The 20,438-nt window shown below is 41.5% G+C and overlaps 2 protein-coding genes and 2 non-coding genes across 5 annotated transcripts in view; 1 reads left to right on the top strand and 3 right to left on the bottom strand.

The window, feature by feature from the left end:
* SF3B3 (splicing factor 3b subunit 3) overlaps positions 1-15,378 on the bottom strand; it is a 53,203-nt gene extending 37,825 nt beyond the window's left edge. Inside the window, exons 1-8 of the mRNA XM_007102553.3 lie at positions 15,239-15,378; positions 12,481-12,618; positions 9,439-9,765; positions 8,563-8,735; positions 7,708-7,849; positions 5,507-5,619; positions 2,855-2,992; positions 1,957-2,060 (exon numbers count right to left, since the gene is read on the bottom strand). Coding sequence (XP_007102615.1) covers positions 1,957-2,060; positions 2,855-2,992; positions 5,507-5,619; positions 7,708-7,849; positions 8,563-8,735; positions 9,439-9,765; positions 12,481-12,550 — 1,067 coding nt within the window. The 5' untranslated portion in view covers positions 12,551-12,618; positions 15,239-15,378. The remainder of the gene's footprint in view (positions 1-1,956; positions 2,061-2,854; positions 2,993-5,506; positions 5,620-7,707; positions 7,850-8,562; positions 8,736-9,438; positions 9,766-12,480; positions 12,619-15,238) is intronic.
* Positions 3,243-3,333, bottom strand: LOC112065257 (small nucleolar RNA SNORD111). The gene has a single exon (XR_002891935.1). It is a non-coding gene; the product is annotated as a small nucleolar RNA SNORD111 (small nucleolar RNA).
* On the bottom strand, positions 9,066-9,145 carry LOC112065258 (small nucleolar RNA SNORD111). The gene has a single exon (XR_002891936.1). It is a non-coding gene; the product is annotated as a small nucleolar RNA SNORD111 (small nucleolar RNA).
* A 283-nt stretch (positions 15,379-15,661) lies between the features above and the next one.
* The window catches only part of COG4 (component of oligomeric golgi complex 4), a 28,539-nt gene continuing 23,762 nt past the window's right edge, over positions 15,662-20,438 (top strand). For both annotated transcript variants that reach the window (XM_007102556.4, XM_028477590.2), the window contains exons 1-3: positions 15,662-15,832; positions 17,371-17,453; positions 18,156-18,270. In XM_007102556.4, coding sequence (XP_007102618.2) covers positions 15,662-15,832; positions 17,371-17,453; positions 18,156-18,270 — 369 coding nt within the window. The remainder of the gene's footprint in view (positions 15,833-17,370; positions 17,454-18,155; positions 18,271-20,438) is intronic.

Raw genomic sequence — 20,438 nt, forward strand, 5'->3', positions numbered from 1 at the left:
GGTTGAGAGTCCGCCTGCCGATGCAGGGGACACAGGTTCGTGCCCCGGTCCGGGAGGATCCCACGTGCCGTGGAGCGGCTGGGCCCGTGAGCCATGGCCGCTGAGCCTGCGCGTCCGGAGCCTGTGCTCCGCAACGGGAGAGGCCACAACGGTGAGAGGCCCGCATACCACAAAAAAAAGAAAAAAAAAAAAAAGAAAGGGAGAACAACTGGAGACAAGGCAAAATTGGAATAGAACTGCAGAATTCTAGACAACACCTTCATTTTCATTATGAAGAAATAGCATTAGGTAAGTGATCTGCACACACTTTACCACATACTGGCAAAACCTGAACTAGAAAGCAAGACCATCGTGGCTTATCTCATAAGCAATTTGGAGTCTTCAATACTGGTCTTAAATTCAAGGCTATAGTTCAGACTTAAGCCATTTGTCAATGAAAAGCCATCAGAGACTATAACACGGGACGCGGAAATGATTTCATCAGGGTCGTGTCTTGTCTGCTTAATGAGATGACTCTATAAAGGCCGAGTTTTACAGGAAAGAAAATGAACTGCAATAAGCAAACTAGGGAACTAGTTCAGACTAACACCAAAAAAAGGGGATACAGAAGTAAAAACAACTTGGCATTCAACTGAAGGTTGTAGAGGAGAGCAAAATCGAGACTTTACACTCAAGTTGCTGGAAATGCCCCATCAGACATTAACAGAAATACTGAGAATGGCAATAGCCAAGACATGGAAACCAACTAAATGTCCATTGACAGAAAAATGGTTAAAGAAGATATGGTACATATATACAATGGAATATTACTCAGCCATTAAAAGGAATGAAACTGCAATTTGCAGACAGAGTGAAGTCAGAAAGAGAAAAATATTGCATAATATCACTTATATGTGGAATCTAGAAAAATGAAACAGATGAACTTATTTGTACAGGAGAAATAGAGACACAAACGTAGAGAACAGACATATGGATACTGGGGGGGAAGGGAAGCAGGATGAACTGGGAGATTGTGATTGACATATATACACTACTATGTATAAAAGATAATTAATGAGAACCTGTAGAGCACAGGGAACTCTACTCAGTGCTCTGTGGTGACCTAAATGGGAAGGAAATCCAAAAAAGAGGGAATATATGTATGTATAGCTAATTCACTTTGCTGTACAGCAGAAACTAACACAACATTGTAAAGCAACTATACTCCAATAAAAACTTAAAAAAAAAAAAGAACAAAATAATGCCATTTGCAGCAACATATCATACTAAGTGAAGTCAGTGAGAAGACAAATACCATATGACATCACTTATATGTGGAATCTAAAATATTACACAAATGAACCTATCTATGAAACAGAAACAGAATCACAGACAGAGAACAGACTGGTGGTTGCCAAGGGGGAGGGACTGGGGGAGGGATGGATTAGGAGGTTGGGGTTAGCAGATGTAGGCTTTTATATATAGAATGGATAAACAAGGTCCTACTGCATAGCACACAGAACTATATTCAACATCCTATGATAAACCATAATGGAAAAGAATATTAAAAAAAGAATGTAAAAAAAAAAGTGAGGTTGGAAGGGTTGGTGATGTGGCTGGGAAGCTATGGGTTCTGATGAGCTTCAACTTCAGACTTATACAAGTGAAGTGTCTGTGGAACATATATTTAATACTAAGTAGTTCAAAAGATATTTATTCAATGAAATGTCCAGCAAAAAGCTTAGGAGAGATCACTTTTAAAGCTGTTTTTTTTGCAGCTACCCACAGGTATTGATTGAAGCCACTAAAGTAGAGGAAGTCAGCAAGAGAAAGATATAAAATGGGAAAGAGAGCAAAACTTGTTCTGAAGAAACTAAAACATTCTTGGGAAAAGCTCCACAGACTTGAAACTACATCTCCCTCCTGCCAACTTTTATAGTAACCAGGGTGAAATGGGGTAATAAAAGGATTACTCACTGGTTTCCAAATTCTGATGCTACGAAAAGGAAGCCTGTTTTAAGCACACACATGGCAGCAGCAACAGGCACAGTATCAAAATACTTGAGCCGGATCTCGGTAACCTGGAATGGAAAGAGAAAAAGATTCTACTGTATAGGCAAGTGAAGCCACGCCATGGAAAATAGCGCAGTAGTATAAGATAGTGTAATAAGCAAAGTAGCAAATAAAATACTGTCCTTCATATCCAAACCAGCGGTCAGCAAACTACAACCCTCAGGCTAGCCACACAGTTTACATGGTGCTTACGGCTGCTTTTGTGCTACAATGGCAGAGCTAAGTAGTTGAGACAGGGACCACATGGCCCACAAAAGCCGAAAATGTTCACTACCTGGCCTTTACAAAAAAAAACTTGCCGCCTCCTGAACTAAACAGGTGTCTAAGAAATGGCCCGGTGTTCAGCACTCCTCCATGGGATGAAAAAAGTAACAGATCATGTATATCACCAGTTTTCAGTACACATGGAGAGCTTTCTCTTGTTATTCACTAGAAACGGCATTACCCATACTCACATTATACGGGATCAGACCAAAAATCTGTTAACCAGAGGGAGAAACCCTACATTCATATACCAGTTCCAAACTTTAAAAGCTTTAACACCTTAGGCAACCACTTTTTAAGGCATTCTGTTTCCATTTTTTTAGCTTGTAAATTATCCTTTCTATCTCAGAGAGTAGTTGTAATGAACAAATGGTTTATAAAACCACTCTGTAAACCTTAAATGCACATATCAGTTTTAAAAATAAGGTGATTTAATTATATTAAAATTAGGATGAAACTGTAGAAAGTTTCATTAACTAGACTAACCACAACAAATAGGTTTTTTTCATTTTTTCCCCTCCCTCCATGGTCTACTTACCATATCTTCATCTGTCTCCAAAGTGATCTTAAAGATATCTCCCTGCTCAGTTTGGGCCAAAAAGAAGAACATTGACTTGGTCTTATGGGTGGCAGAGCAGACAAAAATCATTCCTCTTTCAGGGTCATCCAGGTCATTCTAGTAAAGTCAAATACACAACCAACATCTTGGAAATGAGTACTCCTTTTCTGGAATTCAACACTTTACCGACAAGGATCATATGGGCCATCCAAGGCCTAGAGGCATCTGGAGCCTCTCCATGCAAGCTTTGACCCAGAGCAGCCTGCCAGTCACAAGACTAAAACACAATAACCAAAAATTCTTGTCTACTATAAACACATAATAAAGCTTACATTAAAAAAAAAAAAAAAGCCACCATTCCACTATACAGCCTAATCAGATCAATAAGGCAAGAACTACCTCCAGAGAAAAATGTCAGAGAAGAGACATGAAATTTAAAGAATCATCATTTCAGGCTGTGAATAAAAGACTGACATGTTCAAAACAATACCATCCAAAGCATCATCAGCAGCCCTGATTTCCAAAGGGCATTCCCCCTTGGCTGGACTTTGGTTTGCTTTTTTAATGTTTCCAACATTTTGTATTTCTCTCAGAGTAAGTTCAAGGGCAAAACATGTTTTATACTTCTTTGTAGCCCCAAAGCCAAGTACAGCACCTGGCAGCCAGGTGCTTAATAAATTTCTGATCAACTAAACGGAATCACTTATCACTCCTTACCAAGAATTTAACTTGCTAATCTTACCAGATATTCTAAAATTGATGGAATCTTACTCAGGTACCATGTACTAGATAAACTAAGTCCTAACAGATTTAACCTCAGCACCTATAAATTAATATTAAAAAGATAAACAATCTGTGGTGAGAGGAGAGACTGAGGAAGCAGAGATCAAATAAGATTACCCATGTGCTGCTGATAACTGCTGAAGCTGGGTACACAGAAGTTCATTATATACACAATCATCCCTTGATATCTGCAGGGGGCTGGTTCAAGGAGCCGCCACAGATACCAAAATCCACGGATGCTCAAATCCCTTATATAAAATGGGGTAGTACAAGGAATAGTCAGCCCTCCATATCCATGCATGAGAACCCTGCAGATACGGAGGCCCAATTGTATGCTTAATGATTTCCACAGTAAACTTAAAATTAAAAGCAATAAAGCATCATTTTCAACCACCAGTGTAGTAACTGATTGAGAGGAAAACCACTGTGTGAAAAGATTTGGGGTAAAAGAGTATTTACACAGTCTCAAAATTCACTAGTTTCCACACCAATTACAAAAAGGAAAAGGTACCTTTACAACAAAGAGAAGTAGTAGGTGATCAATTTAGCATTACCAATAATGAATCAAATCAGCATTATGTGCCCCTAATGTAATGTAATGAGAAATATACATCAGCACCTAAGTAATAATCCTATCAAAAATATAACATGCATGTTATCATGAGGAAAAAGATTATGGGACAAATTACAAGAAAATTAACCCAGACTCTTAAAAAAAAAGTCAGTATCATAAAAAAACAAAGGTGAGAGGAAATATTCTAAATTAAAGGAGACTAAAGGTAGATATAAGGGAACTTTGGGAGACAATGAGAGAACTGCACGTAAGATAATTGTATTACTCAAAATGGTAAATTTCTTGGGCACAATATTGATAGTGTAGGAAAATATCCTCCTTCTTAGGAGCTACATCTTAGGAAATTCTTGCAGTGTCATATAACCTATCTTCAAATGGTTTTGCCCAAAAAAATTTGTAGATACATAAGAAAGAAAACGCAAATGTAGCAAAGCAGTATTAATTGGTCAATCTAAGTGAAAGGTATACAGGAATTCACCATTCTCTCCTTTTAGATTTTTCTGTATGTTGGAATGGGGTAGGGTGGGAGAGAATGAAACACAATTTATCTCCAATGAATATACCTGGATTCTTCAAACTAGAAACTTTCAGGAATTTCAAATTGATAATCTCCATAGGTTCTTCGAGAATGAAAACTGTGTTGGCTTTTTTTTAAATTGAAGTACAACTGACTTACAGTATTACGTTAATTTCAGGTGTACAACATAGAACTGTGTTGACTTTTTTTTTTTTAAATGCACAAGCTTACCTTGCACATTTTTTTTTAAGATGATGTTGGGGGTAGGAGTTTATTAATTAATTTATTTATTTTTGCTGTGTTGGGTCTTCGTTTCTGTGCGAGGGCTTTCTCTTGTGGCAAGAGGGGGCCACTCTTCATCACAGTGCGCGGGCCTCTCACTATCGCGGCCTCTCCTGTTGCGGAGCACAGGCTCCAGACGCGCAGGCTCAGTAGTTGCGGCTCACGGGCCTAGTTGCTCCGCAGCATGTGGGATCCTCCCAGACCAGGGCTCGAACCCGTGTCCCCTGCATTAGCAGGCAGATTCTCAACCACTGTGCCACCAGGGAAGCCCAATTGTGTTGACTTGTAACTCCCTTTCTCAAAGATTTTGTTTTGCTTTTGTTAAGGTATTTTACTGGCTTTATTGAAAACAACATTTACAAAGAAACTAAAACTTGATTAACAGATAAATTAAGAGACCACACTGTAATTACAAAAATTAAGTTCATTTCACAAACACAAATATATTTTCTCTTATGGCAAACAAAGACCTTACCCGTCTCCTGGGAATTGGACAGCGGATATCTGGTTGGTCACCAAAGTTCTTATAGGTGATGTAGTTTTCAGAGCAAATCAGCACTCCACTTGGACCATCTGACCCCCCTGGAACTGTCAAAAGAAAATGAAACTCAGCAATGATTTGACATAACCATGAATTACAATTTAGCCTTCAATTCCTTCCCTCCTTCAGCACAACTTGAAGGTACAGTATGCCTGAAGGTGATAAACATTCAATGTTTCTTTTCCCTGATACTTATGCTAGACAAGGACAGGGCACCATTTGGGGAATCTCAGCCTGTCCAGATCTCTGATAATGCATCTAAATGTTTAGCTCCAAGCCCAGAACTCAGTTCTTAGGTTCAGACCTATAATCCAACTGCCTACTGGACACTCTCACATGGATATTCCATAGCAGCTTAAAAATGAACGTATTCATTTTTAACTCAAACAAGTGCAGAGTTCCTTCCCAAACCACCTCCTGGGTTCTCCACCTTAAAGAACACTGTCATCAACCAAAAGACCAAACCAGAAACAAGGATGTCATCCTTCAATTCTCCCTCTCCCACAGCCCTATTGATTCTACCGCCTTAGCAGTCCTCATGCTGCGAATCTCTCTTGGTTTAGTGAAACAGCTTCCTGACCAATCTCCTGGCTTATTATCTTCCATTCCATTACCAAAATGTAAGCATGTGATCTTTTAAAAACGTTCACTTTTAACATGTCATTATTTTCCTGCTTAAAAATCCCTCAGTAGCTACCTCCCACCTCTACCCCATCCCTTTACCTCCAATGATCCAATCACAATGAGCTTTCAGTTCTTTCAATGAAGCATGTTTTTTCCTGCATTTTGGCTTTTGTGCATTCTGTTCCATTTGGCCATAACAGAAACTCCTCCTCCAACCTCGTTACACTTAGCTAACTCCTAACTAGTCCTCAGTTCTCAGCTGAGAGCACTTCTTCTGAAACCTTTCTCTGATGCATTGCCTTCCTTCCCTAGGTTAGGGACCCCTCCTCCATGCTGTCATACCATCTGGCACACTCTGGCAATTTTTTTGGTACTATCATATATTCATCACTACACTCAAATCCTGCGTAAAAGGAGACACCACATCTAATTTTTCATCACTGCAGTCCCAGGGCCCAGTAGACTGATTTTGCACATATTGATTGTAGAGGCTCAGTAAAAATTTGTTTTAATGAATGAAACCCTCATAAATGAGAAGTACAATAATACATTACAGCAAGTAATTAAATACAATCTATTTTCTAAAATTGTTCTGCTTAATATATAAGAAGTCTCTTCCTAAGATTTAATGCTTAAAGACAAGCACTGTTCTTCTCTAAAATCCTCCCCCAACAACTGACATATTTCACTTTAGACATCAATTGAAGTGCAAATGACTCGAAAGAGAAAAGACGGGATCACTGTCTTACTCAAGCCTGATGAAATTTAGATTACCACAAATACAGCTGCCCTCCTTTATCCTTTAGTCTTTTAATATGAATTAAACTAATACTGATTCTTCATAGTGAACATCTTTGAGCTCCTACAAAAATCATACTTTGTTCCAGTGCATCTAAAACACTGTTGATCTGATTTGCTAAAATTTAAGATTTTTGTACCCATAGTCACAAGTATAACCAGCCCGCAAATTTTTCTTATTACTATCCTTCTCTGTTTTTGGTACTGAAGTTATATTAGGCTCATAAAGTGGTACAACAGTTTTTATTCTTTTTTCTAATCTCTGGAGAAATTTAAGGTCCCTGAAAATTCTAGACCTTAAATCTTCTGAGACAAAGAAACTTTGGATTATTGCTCCAATTTCTTTAACAAATGCTGGTCTATTCAGGTTCTTAATTTCTTCTTGGATCAATTTTGGTAACAGTTATATTTGTCTTTTCACAGAGCCAGGTTTTGATTTTTGTAATGAGTGAAAGACTGACTACAGTCAAGACACCAGAGCAACTAATAGTAATCAATATTCTAAGCTGACTGCTCTCTTTTCTTCCCTGCCCCCATTAGAGGATAAGAGTTAACCACCACATGAATTTCTAACCTTGCCAAAACATAGACAAGGCACTCAGGTTTACTACAAATGGATTACAGTTTCCAAATCATATTAAGCAAACACTGCTAAGTTTGAACATAAAATGGACCAAGCAAAATGGTACAGAGCAGCTCTAAGAGAAAAGTACCTGTAATAAGGAAGTTTCCATGTTCCTCCAAAGGTTCACTGTATTTTCGGACCACATGATTTAAACCAAGGTCTAACTCATAGAAAGTAAGTGTCTGCTGGGTATTAGCCGCTGCTTCCCCAGTTGGATCATTGTCTGCTTCCTATAGAATAACAGTGGCACAAAGACTAATCAGTACCGTAAAATCAAACTTTTAAAACTGAAAAGTAAAAAAGAGTGTATATATGCATACGTATAAGTGACTCACTTTGCTGTACACCTGAAACTAACACAACATTGTAAATCAACTATACTCCAATAAAAATTATTTAAACAAACAAACAAACAAACAAACATAGCTGGAAAGGGCATCAGAATTCCTCCATTTCACAAACGAGGAAGCAGAGGTCCACAGACGCCAAATGGTTTGCCAAAGTTCACACTAAGTAATGGCAGAGTGGAAGCAAGAACCCAGGTCTTCTATTTCTGAGACCAGGGTTAGCTCTACTAGAAAATACTGCCTTCCTCTCAAGCAAAAGAATGGTATGCCCCATCTTTCACTATCTCCATTGAAAAAATATCCCAAATACACTTTCACCTCCTTTTTCAGGGAGCTTTTCCCAATAAATACCCTGTTTCCACAGAGAGACTATTCAAATCAGGTAAATTCTGAAACACTCCAAAGTATTTCAGAAAGGTATTTGGAATAGAAAAAAAAAAAATTGTGAGCAAGTCAGATATAAGAAATGCACAATGAAGAAAACAATCTCAGGAAAGCACCAAGGTGAGTGGAAGAAACCCAAAGGAGGGAGAGGGGGAGAAGGGAGGGGAAGGAAAAGGTGGGTAGAGAGATTGAGACCCCCCCCCCGCCATTACCTCATAATCCATTTCCAGACAAGCAAACATTGGATTTTCAAATCCCACATCTACTCCGACCACATGATACACTAAAGTGTTTGCTTTGTGGGCCTCCAGTGGAGATGAAATGGTAAGCCGGGCTGCAGCATCTCTGTTCAAGATATACACCAATTTCTGTTTCTCAATGGCGCCTGTTAAAGGAGACAAAACATAAAAAAACTCCAGATAATGAAACCAGAGGCTACAGAACAGCTAGATTCACGTCACAATTATTTTCTGAAAGATCGTTAATAGCCAGTACTAACTGTACAAGTGTATGCATTCTTTAGGATTTTGCTCTCTATCATTAAAATAGAGAAGAGCATAATTTTACTCCCTCCTTCCTAATACGGATCTTAATATCCCACTAACTCTTCAAAAATTTTTATGACAAACTAAACAATAATTCATAGAATTGCCAGCTTTATTCTCTGAATTAGATCTAATGATTTTGTGACAGGTCAAAGAAGGTTGCCCTCTGGAAGCCTGATCAGATACATAGAATTTTCTTCAAGATATTTATCAGAGAAGAGACATGAATGTGAATCATCACTTCAAGCTGATGAAAGCAACCATATTCATTGCCTAATAATGTAAAATCTTACAGTGTAGCCTTTTTGCTACACTTAAAGAAATGGAAAAACACCCATTTCCAACTAGGTAAGAAGTAGAAAAGGTGTGCTAAAACTTCTCCCATTGTTTTAAAAGGAAAAGCAACTTTAAACTTTAAACATCCAAAATGATCCAAACTCTACCCAGCTGAGTGATTTCTTGGCACACTATCAAGATCACAGCATTGTTATCCTGAACTGAGCTTCTTTAAGAGTCAAAAAGTCAACAGAGTAAGTCACTCACTAATCATAACAGCTCGCCCTTTGGGATCCACAGCTAAGAACTGGCCAGGAACAATGCGGCGGCATCCACTCTTGCCAAAGGTTTCTTGGTGAATTTTCTCAAACATATTCTTAGATGGCTGGTATTCCAGGATAACAATCCGCCCTGAGTCACTGCCAACCACAATGTAGTCTTTTGTGCCACCTGTCAACCTAAAGGCCATGAGTGACCGGATGACACCAAATACTTCCACAGTTAGTAGAGTGTGTACTTTGCCGGTGTTGGGGTCAGGGCGAAGCAGCTCTAAGATCTTTCCCCGGGAAACAACAATTTCCTGTTGTTTGGTTCCTGAAAAACACAAAAAATAAAGATCATGAACAATCAGAACTAGTAACCTGAATGGATCAAAATTCCACTAGGGCTTCCCTGGTGGCGCAGCGGTTGCGCGTCCACCTGCCGATGCAGGGGAACCGGGTTCGCGCCCCGGTCTGGGAGGATCCCACATGCCGCGGAGCGGCTGGGCCCGTGAGCCATGGCTGCTGGGCCTGCGCGTCCGGAGCCTGTGCTCCGCAACGGGCGAGGCCGCAGCAGAGGGAGGCCCGCATACCACAAAAAAAAAAAAAAAAAAAAAAAAAAATTCCACTAAAGGGACTTCCCTGGTGGTCCAGTGGTAAAGAATCTGCCTTACAATGCAGGGGACACAAGTTCGATCCCCAGTCAGGGAACTAAGATCCCATATGCTGCAGGACAACTAAGCCCGCACGCCACAAATACTGAGCTTGCGCGCCTCAACTAGAGAGCCTGCATGCCGCAAGCTACAGAGCCCACGTGCTCTGGAGCCCACACACCACAACTACAGAGCCTATGAGCTCTGAAGCCCGCACACCACAACCAGAGAGAAGCCCACAGGCCGCAATGAAAGATCCCGCCTGCAGCAACTAAGACCTGCCACAGCCAAAAAAATAAATAAATTTTTTTAAAAAGCCACAAAAGATAAATACAACTGAGCTGGGGGCTTAGTATTTTAAGTTAATTTATTCTACTTTAAAAGGTACTTTTCCTGGGCTTCCCTGGTAACGCAGTGGTTAAGAATCGGCCTGCCAATGCAGTGCAGGGGACACAGGTTCGAGCCCTTGTCTGGGAAGATCCCACAGGCCACGGAGCAACTAAGCCCGTGCACCACAACTACTGACCCTGGGCTCTAGAGCCCACAGCCACAAGTACTGAGCCCGTGAGCCACAACTACTGAAGCCTACATGCCTAGAGCCCATGCTTCGCAACAAGAAAAGCCACCACAATGAGAAGCCCGTGCACAGCAACGAAGAGTAGCCCCCGCTCACCGCAACTAGAGAAAGCCCGTGCGCAGCAACAAAGACCCAAATGCAGCCAAAAATAAATAAATAAAATAAATTTAAAGGCAAAAAAAAAAAAGAGGTACTTTTCTCCCAGAATTTAAAACATCTAACAAAAGTGTTATCAAAGAACTTTTCAAAAACGGTCACACAAGTTATTTATTTATTTTTTTTTTTGCGGTATGCGGGCCTCTCACTGTCATGGCCTCTCCCGTTGCGGAGCACAGGCTCCGGATGCGCAGGCTCAGCGGCCATGGCTCACGGGCCCAGCCGCTCCACGGCATGTGGGATCCTCCCGGACCAGGGCTCGAACCCGTGTTCCCTGCATCGGCAGGCGGACTCTCAACCACTGCGCCACCAGGGAAGCCCCACGCAAGTTATTTTTAAACTTCCTTTTTATTTTTCTGAGATTTTGCCATCAATCTGCGTGATTCGGAGTTGTCTACAAACAATATTAACATATGTTTTGGGGACTTACCTGGTGGCACAGTGGTCAGGCATCTGCCTGCCAATGCAAGGGACACACGTTCAAGCCCTGGTCCCAGAAGATCCCACATGCTGCGGAGCAACTAAGCCCGTGTGCCACAACTACTGAGCCTGCGCTCTAGAGCCTGAGCCCCAGCTACTGAGCCCGCGAGCCACAACTACTAAAGTCCATGCGCCTAGAGCTCACACTCCACAAGAGAAGCCACTGCAATGAGAAGCCCGCGCACCACAACGAAAAGTAGCCCCCGCTCACCGCAACTAGAGAAAGCCCACACGCAGCAACGAAGACCAATGCAGCCAAATATAAATAATTTAAAAACAAAACAACAAAAAAACATATGTTTTGCTTCGTAAAATTAAAAATTACCAAAGGCTCTTTCTAGCCCATCTTTAAGGCTATTGTTCTAAGAAATCATATTAACTTTTTGGGCTGTTAACTGTAATATCGCAAAGACCTTTTAAAGCTACCATCTAATATATGCTGTTTACTTCTAAACTGACTCCTAAAAAGCTCACTTGCTTTCATAACTGCAATCAACACTTCCAAATACTTAACAGTCAACTTATCCCCATTTCTCCCTGCTATGTAATTCCACCCAGATGAGTTGTCATCACCTTTAAACTAAATGTTTAAAATATCCAAGTTCCTCCTTCCCCAAACACACTCTCTGGTCTCAAGTAACCTGTTATCGATGTTACTGTCATTTTCTCTGCCACCCAGGTTGCAAACTCATATTTTCTCTTTCTTTCTATCCTCACTGCCCTAAAACAGATTCTCACTATCTAATGCCTAAATGGCTTCCTATCCTATCTGATATGCCACTCCTACCCACCTCAATCCATTCTCATTTGCTCAATGCCATCATTTATCAGGCCACCTTATTTTCCAAAGGTCCTTTGGAAGATCAAGTACTCCAAAGTGCCTTAGAAACTGTAAAGCATCACATAAATTACAATATTCTCTAATGATTAAAAGATTTTTTTCATAATTTGTTTTAGAAAAAAAGATTTGATATTGAAAAAGCAATCTGAAGCACAAAACTAGTAATATTAAAAACGTTAGGAATTCCCTGGCAGTCCATTGGTTAGGACTCTGCACTTCCACTACAGGGGGCACAGGTTCAATCCCTGGTCAGGGAACTAAGACCCCACAAGCCGCATCATGCGGCCAAAAAAATTTTTTTTTAAATGTTAAGCTCAGAAAGATAATAATAGAAAAACTTACCAGAGAAGTTGCCATGGATGGCAAAGCTGATGCCAGTGGCTCGCTGCAAGGTCAAGTTGTACAGGAACATGGTAGCAGTAACACTGAGCCACCCACAACTCCACAATCCAGGCCTTGGTTATACCAAGTCAAAGCAAGCTAAGAGCACATAAAAGCAGAAAAATATCAGCTGTGCAACTGTTATTTTAACAGACATTTCTGTATGGGAACTTCTGGCTGAAGACAGCAGAACCAGGAGAGTAAGGCCTATTGAGGAACAGCATACTTATAATTAAGAGTGCCTTCTACATACCAGGCACTATGCTACTATACACTCTGTTTCAATCTCACAAGAAACCTATGAAGTACTCAATATTACACTAATTTTACAGATAAGAAAATTGAGCTAAGAAATTAAATTGTCTGCCTGAGGTCACATAACAAGTAGTAAAATCGCTAGGAGCTGGGATCTGTACCATTAAACCAACACTGCCTATTTGACTTTGTCAAAGAAACTAAGTAGGTCTACATTTACTTGTATCTGAATAGGCTCTACTTTCACATGGTTCAGAATTCAAAAGCACAGCAAAAAGCTGACTCCATCCATTCCCTAGCCATCCAGTTTTCCTCTCTGGAGGAATCAATTTCACCAAGTTATATTGTGTCCTTCCAGATATTTTCTGTATCTACAAAATAAAATATATATTAATACTGTCTATTATCCCCCCCCCCCTTTTTTTTTTTCGGTACGCGGGCCTCACACTGTTGTGGCCTCTCCCGTTGCGGAGCACGGGCTCCGGACGCGCAAGCTCAGCGGCCATGGCTCACGGGCCCTGCCGCTCGGCGGAATGTGGGATCTTCCCGGACCAGGGCACGAACCCGTGTCCCCTGCATCGGCAGGCGGACTCTCAACCACTGCGCCACCAGGGAAGCCCCTATTATCCCTCTTTAACTAAAAGTTGGGTACTGTATATCATACACTCACATCATAGTGCAACTGATTTTTTATCTCTTTACCTATCTTTTGAGGTAGCAACAAACAAAAGGCTTTCTCATTTTTATTTTACAACTACATGGTATTCCATTGAACAGGTATACAACAATTCATTTAGCCAACACCCTATTGATGAACATTCACTTTCCTCCCAATCTCTTGCTATTATGAACACTGCTGCAAAGAAAATCTTTCATATATAGGCCATTCATTTGTGCATGACTGTATCTCTAAACTGAACTGTCACTTCAGGAGCAAGCCTCCCCAAAGGAGTATACTGTCACAGAAAATGATTCTTCTCATCAGACAGAACTGAAGACTGCAAACTGATGCACTTCTACAATAAAAGAATTACCAAAACTACACCTATACACAGTTACTGCTGGAAAATAAACTGAGCTATTTTTCCTCAACTACAAAAAGGGATCTTGAGAAATTCAAAGTGATCACTGTGTAATTAATGTACGAGTTTGGTTTTGTTAAATGAGAAAAGAAAATTATGAGCAAATGTCCTTAAAAATAATAATCATTTTTGGGCTGGGCAAGAGCAGGGTGCCTAAGAGAGGAAAAGATCCTCCAGTCTGGAAACAGGTCCTGAGAGATATACATTGTCCTACTTGAAACCAAGGAACATCAAGGAAACCAAGGAATGTTCTTCTAGGATCACAGGGAAAGAAGGAAAAAGTCTTGAGATGGAACAAGAAGGGAGTGAGAAATGACCTACAAGAAGAAAAATGGAAAAAACATACAGACACAGAGACAGATACACACACACCCAGAAGGGCTTAGACATTGGGAAATTTCCAGGTAAAGTTGTGCTCAGCTTAAAGTCTGGGTAAAAAATAGGCAGAGACTGTGTTGCAGTTGCTCTTAACTGAAAAGTAGCGAATGTGATTCTCAGACATAATTTATTCTGTTGCATCTTGCTCTTATTATAAAATTTCAAACATAATTTCAAATCTCCAGTTATCAACAACAGAATTTACAATGAAAGCCCTACCATGTTGTCAATGTGATCCGTGTTGCAGGACTAATTACGGTAGAAAAAAAAGAATTTTTTATAAAACAACAGAGGAAACCACAGGCCACTTCTGAAACCTGGAAAAGCTTTACAACCTATGCTATCCATTACTATCTTTGGAATTCATTTTCCCCAAACCTAGTTGGATCCAGGTTCCCCAAGTATTGTTATCTCGGGTAATGGAGGAAGTTGCAATCTGGAAGCAGACCAGCCAAGAACAATATATCAGGAACCAGTAATGGCCAAAACTTGGTAAATTTTGATTTACCCCACTTCTATCTCCTGCCTGTGAATACTAGGAAATGAGCCTGTGATTGCTCCCTCCACCCCCTTCTCCATGTGCCAAAAGAACATCACCGCATGAGGATCAGAGAAGGAAACAAGTCGCCCAAATGCCAAAATACAAAAGTCTTGATTTCAAAGGCTGTTTCCATTATTTACACTTTTAACACCCTCGATCTTTCCACCCTCCCGTGTGTCGTTTACTTTCTCCAGAAGAAGACGTCCCTCCTGTTCCTTCTCACACCTACCCCAGCGCCTAAAAGGTACGCAGTTTCTAGAAAGCTTATTTTGAGCCAGGCCTGGTTCCCACACTGTGAACGGAAACGGGAGACGATTCCCTAAAGCCGCCCCAAGCATTCCCTTTCCCGTACCTCTCGGGCCTAAGCTGCCTCAGAAACCCCTGCCACAGGCTCGGCCCACCCTCCTACATGGCCGCTATCCGCCTCCCCGGTCTCGGGGAGGTCGGGGAGCTGTTTCTTTACCCTGCAGCCAGGAGGATGGCGTAGATATCCGACAGATCCTCAGTTTCCTTCAAGCCCTAAACAAGCGCCAACGCCAAGCCGCCGGCGTCCGCCATTAGCTCCTAAGACAGGGACCTTCCGGTTGGCGCGCGACGGAAAAAGGTCCCCAACCGGCGCCTGAAGAATGTATATATAATTTTTTTTTTTTTTTTTTTTTTACTGCTTCTGTCTTGCTCCCACACAGCATTGAAAATTATTTAAATATACTTTATGACCGTCACTTTTTCCAGGAGAATAGGAAATGAATTGACCTTTTAAAGTAGACTTAAAAAAAAAAAACAAACAAAAAAAACCTACAAATTCATTAGGCACTGCCATGGGCAGCCCCAAAGACGTGGCGCGCCAACGGGGTGGGGGAGGGCCTCGCGGGGCCGGAAGCGAGGAATGGGGACCAAGATGGCAAACCTCGATTCCGCTCAGAAGCTGTTAGGGGTGCCTCCGCCGCCTGACGGCGTGGGAGGAGGCAGCTGTTCGGGAATCTCCACTGAGCTCATTCGCTCCCTGACCGAGCTGCAGGAGCTGGAAGCTGTGTATCAACGGCTCTGCGGCGAGGAGGTGGGGGGCTGAGCTTCTTTTTCCAGGAGGATGCAGGGGCAGTGGGCTTAGGAGCCGTCAGTCTTGGGAAATTCAGGCTGTGGGAAGGTCTCTTCTTGCCGAGGAAACAAAAAAGCACCTATTCGAGAAGCAAGCGTGTAGTTGAGTGTAGTTGGGGCGACCTGACTTCTCTGTTTACTCGGTCTGATGCCCCCAAGCATGTTTTCCTGTCATCTAGGCGATCTGCCCCCACTCCCCCGTTGATTTCCCTGGCCCTTAATCTCTAGGTTTTTCCGCCAGAGTGAAGTTAGACTTGAGGGTATACGCTGACTCGCTTGCTTTCCAAAATAAGAGTAAAGGCTCTCTTGCAACGGCTTAGCAATTTTAAAAATTATGAAATGCTTTTACCCCATTACCTCATTTAAGCGAGAAATCATTGCAAATAATCTTGAAGCGTTTTAAGATTTCCTCCTGTGGGGAATGAATTTGGGGGTGTACTTTTAGTGTTTCAGTTAAATGCAGGGCTTTATAGAAGCTTGAGATTTTAAGACTCAGGCACAACTGTCTAATCTTGGACAAGTCACTTCATCTCTTGTACCCCTGCATGGTGTCACATGAGGGGCGTGGGCTATATTCTGTCTAAGATTCATTCCTTGCAGCCTGCTTCACTTTTCCGTGCGACTTGATGATGTCGATACAATTTTGAATGCCATTTGGGCTCCTTGCCAGTCAGAAGAAAGATCTAAACTCTAATCTAAAAGTTTAGTAGCTGTTTCCTAAACCAAACTTTTATTAAGGTTGAGCACAAAAGGCAATTTCAAACTGGAGCAGAGGTGGTCATTGATATCTTGAGAATTTTCGAATATAATATTAACTTATACCAACTCTAGCAGTTTCTAATACGTTTTTCAGCAAGATGTGCTTTATAAAGTTCAGTGCTAAGCTTGCATTCAATGAATGGGGGGAAAAATTAAGGCAGTCTTACAGACAGAACAAACAATATTAGTTTTATGTTTGTATTTGATGACTGTCAAGACCATGTTTTTCTCTGGATCCTACTGGACTATTTTAGTAGAAACATATAGCTAATAGTAATGGCTTTTGTTGAGCCATATGCGACATGCTATGTTAAGCACTTTATATGTGTTATCTTGTTTGGCTCACACAACAGTCGTGCGGGGTATATATTACTGTCCCTATTTTACAGATGAAGAAACTCAAGCATAAGAAGGTTACATTAGTTAAGGTAGTGCAGTAAATGACTTGGCTGAGAGAGAATTATGTTTATCACTTCTGGCTACTGACTATACGCTAGAAGAGACTTTTTATAACTGCCACTTTAGAAGTTTCATTTGTTTATTTGAGCCTTTATATTTTAAATGCCTTCCTGTGTTAGCTGCTCCACGGCATGTGGGATCTTCCCGGACCGGGGCACGAACCTGTGTCCCCTGCATCGGCAGGCGGACTGTCAACCACTGCGCCACCAGGGAAGCCCGATTAGATAACTCTTAAGGTTCCTTCTGATCATGCTAATGACAGGTTGTTTCTCTGTGTTTCAGAAAGTGGTGGAGAGAGAGCTGGATGCTCTTTTAGAGCAGCAAAACACCATTGAAAGTAAAATGGTCACTCTCCACCGGATGGGGTGAGTCTTCATCTCAGCAAGACCTATTGTTAATTCCATTAGGGTCCACTGGATAAGTTATTATTTTTCCTAACTTTCTGTTATACAATGCAAGTTGAGTTTGAATTGAAAAGAAGCATTACCTCCAGGTAAAGTGTTTACCTAAGGGTATAGTTAAGCTGTTCTCAAAGTGTGCTTGGACCAGCAAGTATCAACATTTGGAAACTTGTTAGAAATGCAAATTTTGGGACCTCACCCCAAACCTATTATACCAGAAACTTTGGGGGTGGGGCCCTAGAATCTCTAGCTTAATGCGCATACCAAGTGGTTCTGACACATAGCTCAAGTTTGAGAACCCCTGTTTTTACAGATTTTGTATATGTTCTAGTCATAAAAATCGCTCTTTGATTTCATCATCCTCTTAGATTGTTGGTTAGTGCATTTTATGCTCACTTAACAATTAGGAGAATCTAAATAGGTTCTTTGGCAGTATCTATTTAGGGGTGTCTTTAGTAGTTATTGAAATTAATTTATTATTAAGTATAGGCCTGAGTTTTCACTAAAACACTCTTGAGAAAAAGCTGTGAATAGAATGAACAGAGCTAAGAGTTGTAGGGAGGTACAAAAGAAGTAGAAGACGTAGTCTCCATCTGCAAAAAAATTTTTCCATCTCTTCTACTGTCTACCCCTATGGATTTGTGTGCTGACAATGTGTGTCTCCAGTCCCAACCTGCAGTTGATTGAAGGAGATGCAAAACAGCTAGCTGGAATGATCACCTTTACCTGCAGCCTAGCTGAGAATGTGTCCAGCAAAGTCCGTCAGCTTGACCTGGCCAAGGTAATCCCGTTGAGTTTTTGATATTTGAATTAGTAGAGGGCAGTAGAGAAGCTACCACGTTAGAAATTAGAGTAGCACCATCCAATAGAAACCTAATGCAAGATACCAAAACCAGACAAAGGTCTCACAAAAATACTCCAGACCAATAGCTGTTATGAATATAGGCATACAAATCCTCAAAAACACTAGCAAATCAAATCCAGTAACGTATATAAAAAAAAAAGACTATACTGTGACCGAGTGGGATTTATCCCAGGCATGCAAGGTTGGTTTAGCCTCTGAAAATCAATGAATGTAACATATCATATCAATAGATTAAAGGACAAAAACTATATGATCGGGCTTCCCTGGTGGCTCAGAGGTTAAGAATCCGCCTGCCAATGCAGGGGACACGGGTTCGAGCCCTAGTCCAGGAAGATCCCACATGCCGCGGAGCAACTAAGCCCATGTGCCACAACTACTGAGCCTGCGTGCCTAGAGCCCATGCACCATAACAAGAGAAGCCACTGCAATGAGAAGCCCGTGCACCACAAGGAAGAGTAACCCCCGCTCACCGCAACTAGAAAAAAGCCCGCGCGCAGCAACAAACACCCAGTGCAGCCAAAAATAAAAATAGGTAAAATTTAAAAAAAAAAAAAAACAACACATAATCATCTCATAGACTCAAAATAAATATTTGACAAAATCCAGCACCCCTTTTGATAAAAATACTCAACAGACTTGGAATAGAAGAGACTTCCTCAACCTGATAAAGGGTGTCTATGAAAATCCCGCAGCTGATATACTTATTGGTGAAAGACTAGGTGCTTCCCCCCAAGTTCAGGAACAAAACAAGGATGTTAGCTCTTGCTGCTACTCTTCAACATTGTACTGGAGGTTCTAGCCTGGACAGTTAGGTAAGAAAATGAAATAAAAGTCATTCAGATTGGAAAAGAAATCTAATATGAACCCCACATGTGATATAAAATTTCCCAGTGACGGGCTTCCCTGGTGGCGCAGTGGTTGCGCGTCCGCCTGCCGATGCAGGGGAACCGGGTTCGCGCCCCGGTCTGGGAAGATCCCACGTGCCGCGGAGCGGCTGGGCCCGTGAGCCATGGCCAATGAGCCTGCGCGTCCGGAGCCTGTGCCCCGCAACGGGAGAGGCCGCAACAGAGGGAGGCCCGCATACCACCAAAAAAAAAAAAAAAAAAAAAATTTCCCAGTGACCATTTTTAAAAAGCAAAACAGAAGTGGGTGAATATAATTTTAACAATTTTAAAATAACATTTGTTTAACCCATTATATCGGAAATTACTATGAAACGGTATCAGTGAGATATTTTATCTTATTTTGTGCTAAGTCTTTGAAATCCAGTATGTATTTTACTCGTATACATCTTCATTTGGACTGGTCACATTTCTTGTCTTTTTTTTTTTTAAAAATACAGTTTATTGCCACATTTATACCTCTTTTTTTTTAAGTTTTTATTTTTATTTTATTTTTTTTGGCTGTGCCGCACGGCTTGTGGGATCTTAGTTCCCAACCAGGAATTAAACCTGGGCCACGGCAGTGAAAACGCCAAATCCTAACCACTAGACCACCAGCAGATTCCCCATGGCTTAGTCACATTTCAAGCACTCATTAGCCACGGGTGGTTCGTAGCTGCTGTATTGAACACAAACACAGGATCTGGGTTCTTGAACAAGTCAGTCCCAGCCTCAGGTTGCCCCTGTGAAATAGCATAACTCTTCCCTCTCTATTTGTTCAGATTCTGCCAAAATAATTTACCATGAAACGTTATAGCCACACAGCTTCCAACTCACATATTAAAGTTTTCTTAAATGTTCTTGCTTCTTTAAAACAAAAATATTGGACTTCCCTGGTGGTGCAGTGGTTAAGAATCCACCTGCCAGGGCTTCCCTGGTGGCGCAGTGGTTAAGAATCCACCTGCCAATGCAGGGGACATGGGTTCGAGCCCTGGTCCGGGAAGATCCCACATGTCGCAGAGCAACTTAAGGCTGTGCGCCACAACTACTGAACCTGCGCTCTAGAGCCTGCAAGCCACAACTACTGAAGCCCGCATGCCACAACTACTGAAGCCTGCACGCCTAGAGCCTGTGCTCCGCAACAAGAGAAGCCACCGCAATGAGAAGCCTGTGCACCACAACGAAGAGTAGCCCCTGCTTGCC

Source organism: Physeter macrocephalus, chromosome 17 (genome assembly GCF_002837175.3).
Source record: "Physeter macrocephalus isolate SW-GA chromosome 17, ASM283717v5, whole genome shotgun sequence".
Taxonomy (NCBI): domain Eukaryota; kingdom Metazoa; phylum Chordata; class Mammalia; order Artiodactyla; family Physeteridae; genus Physeter; species Physeter macrocephalus.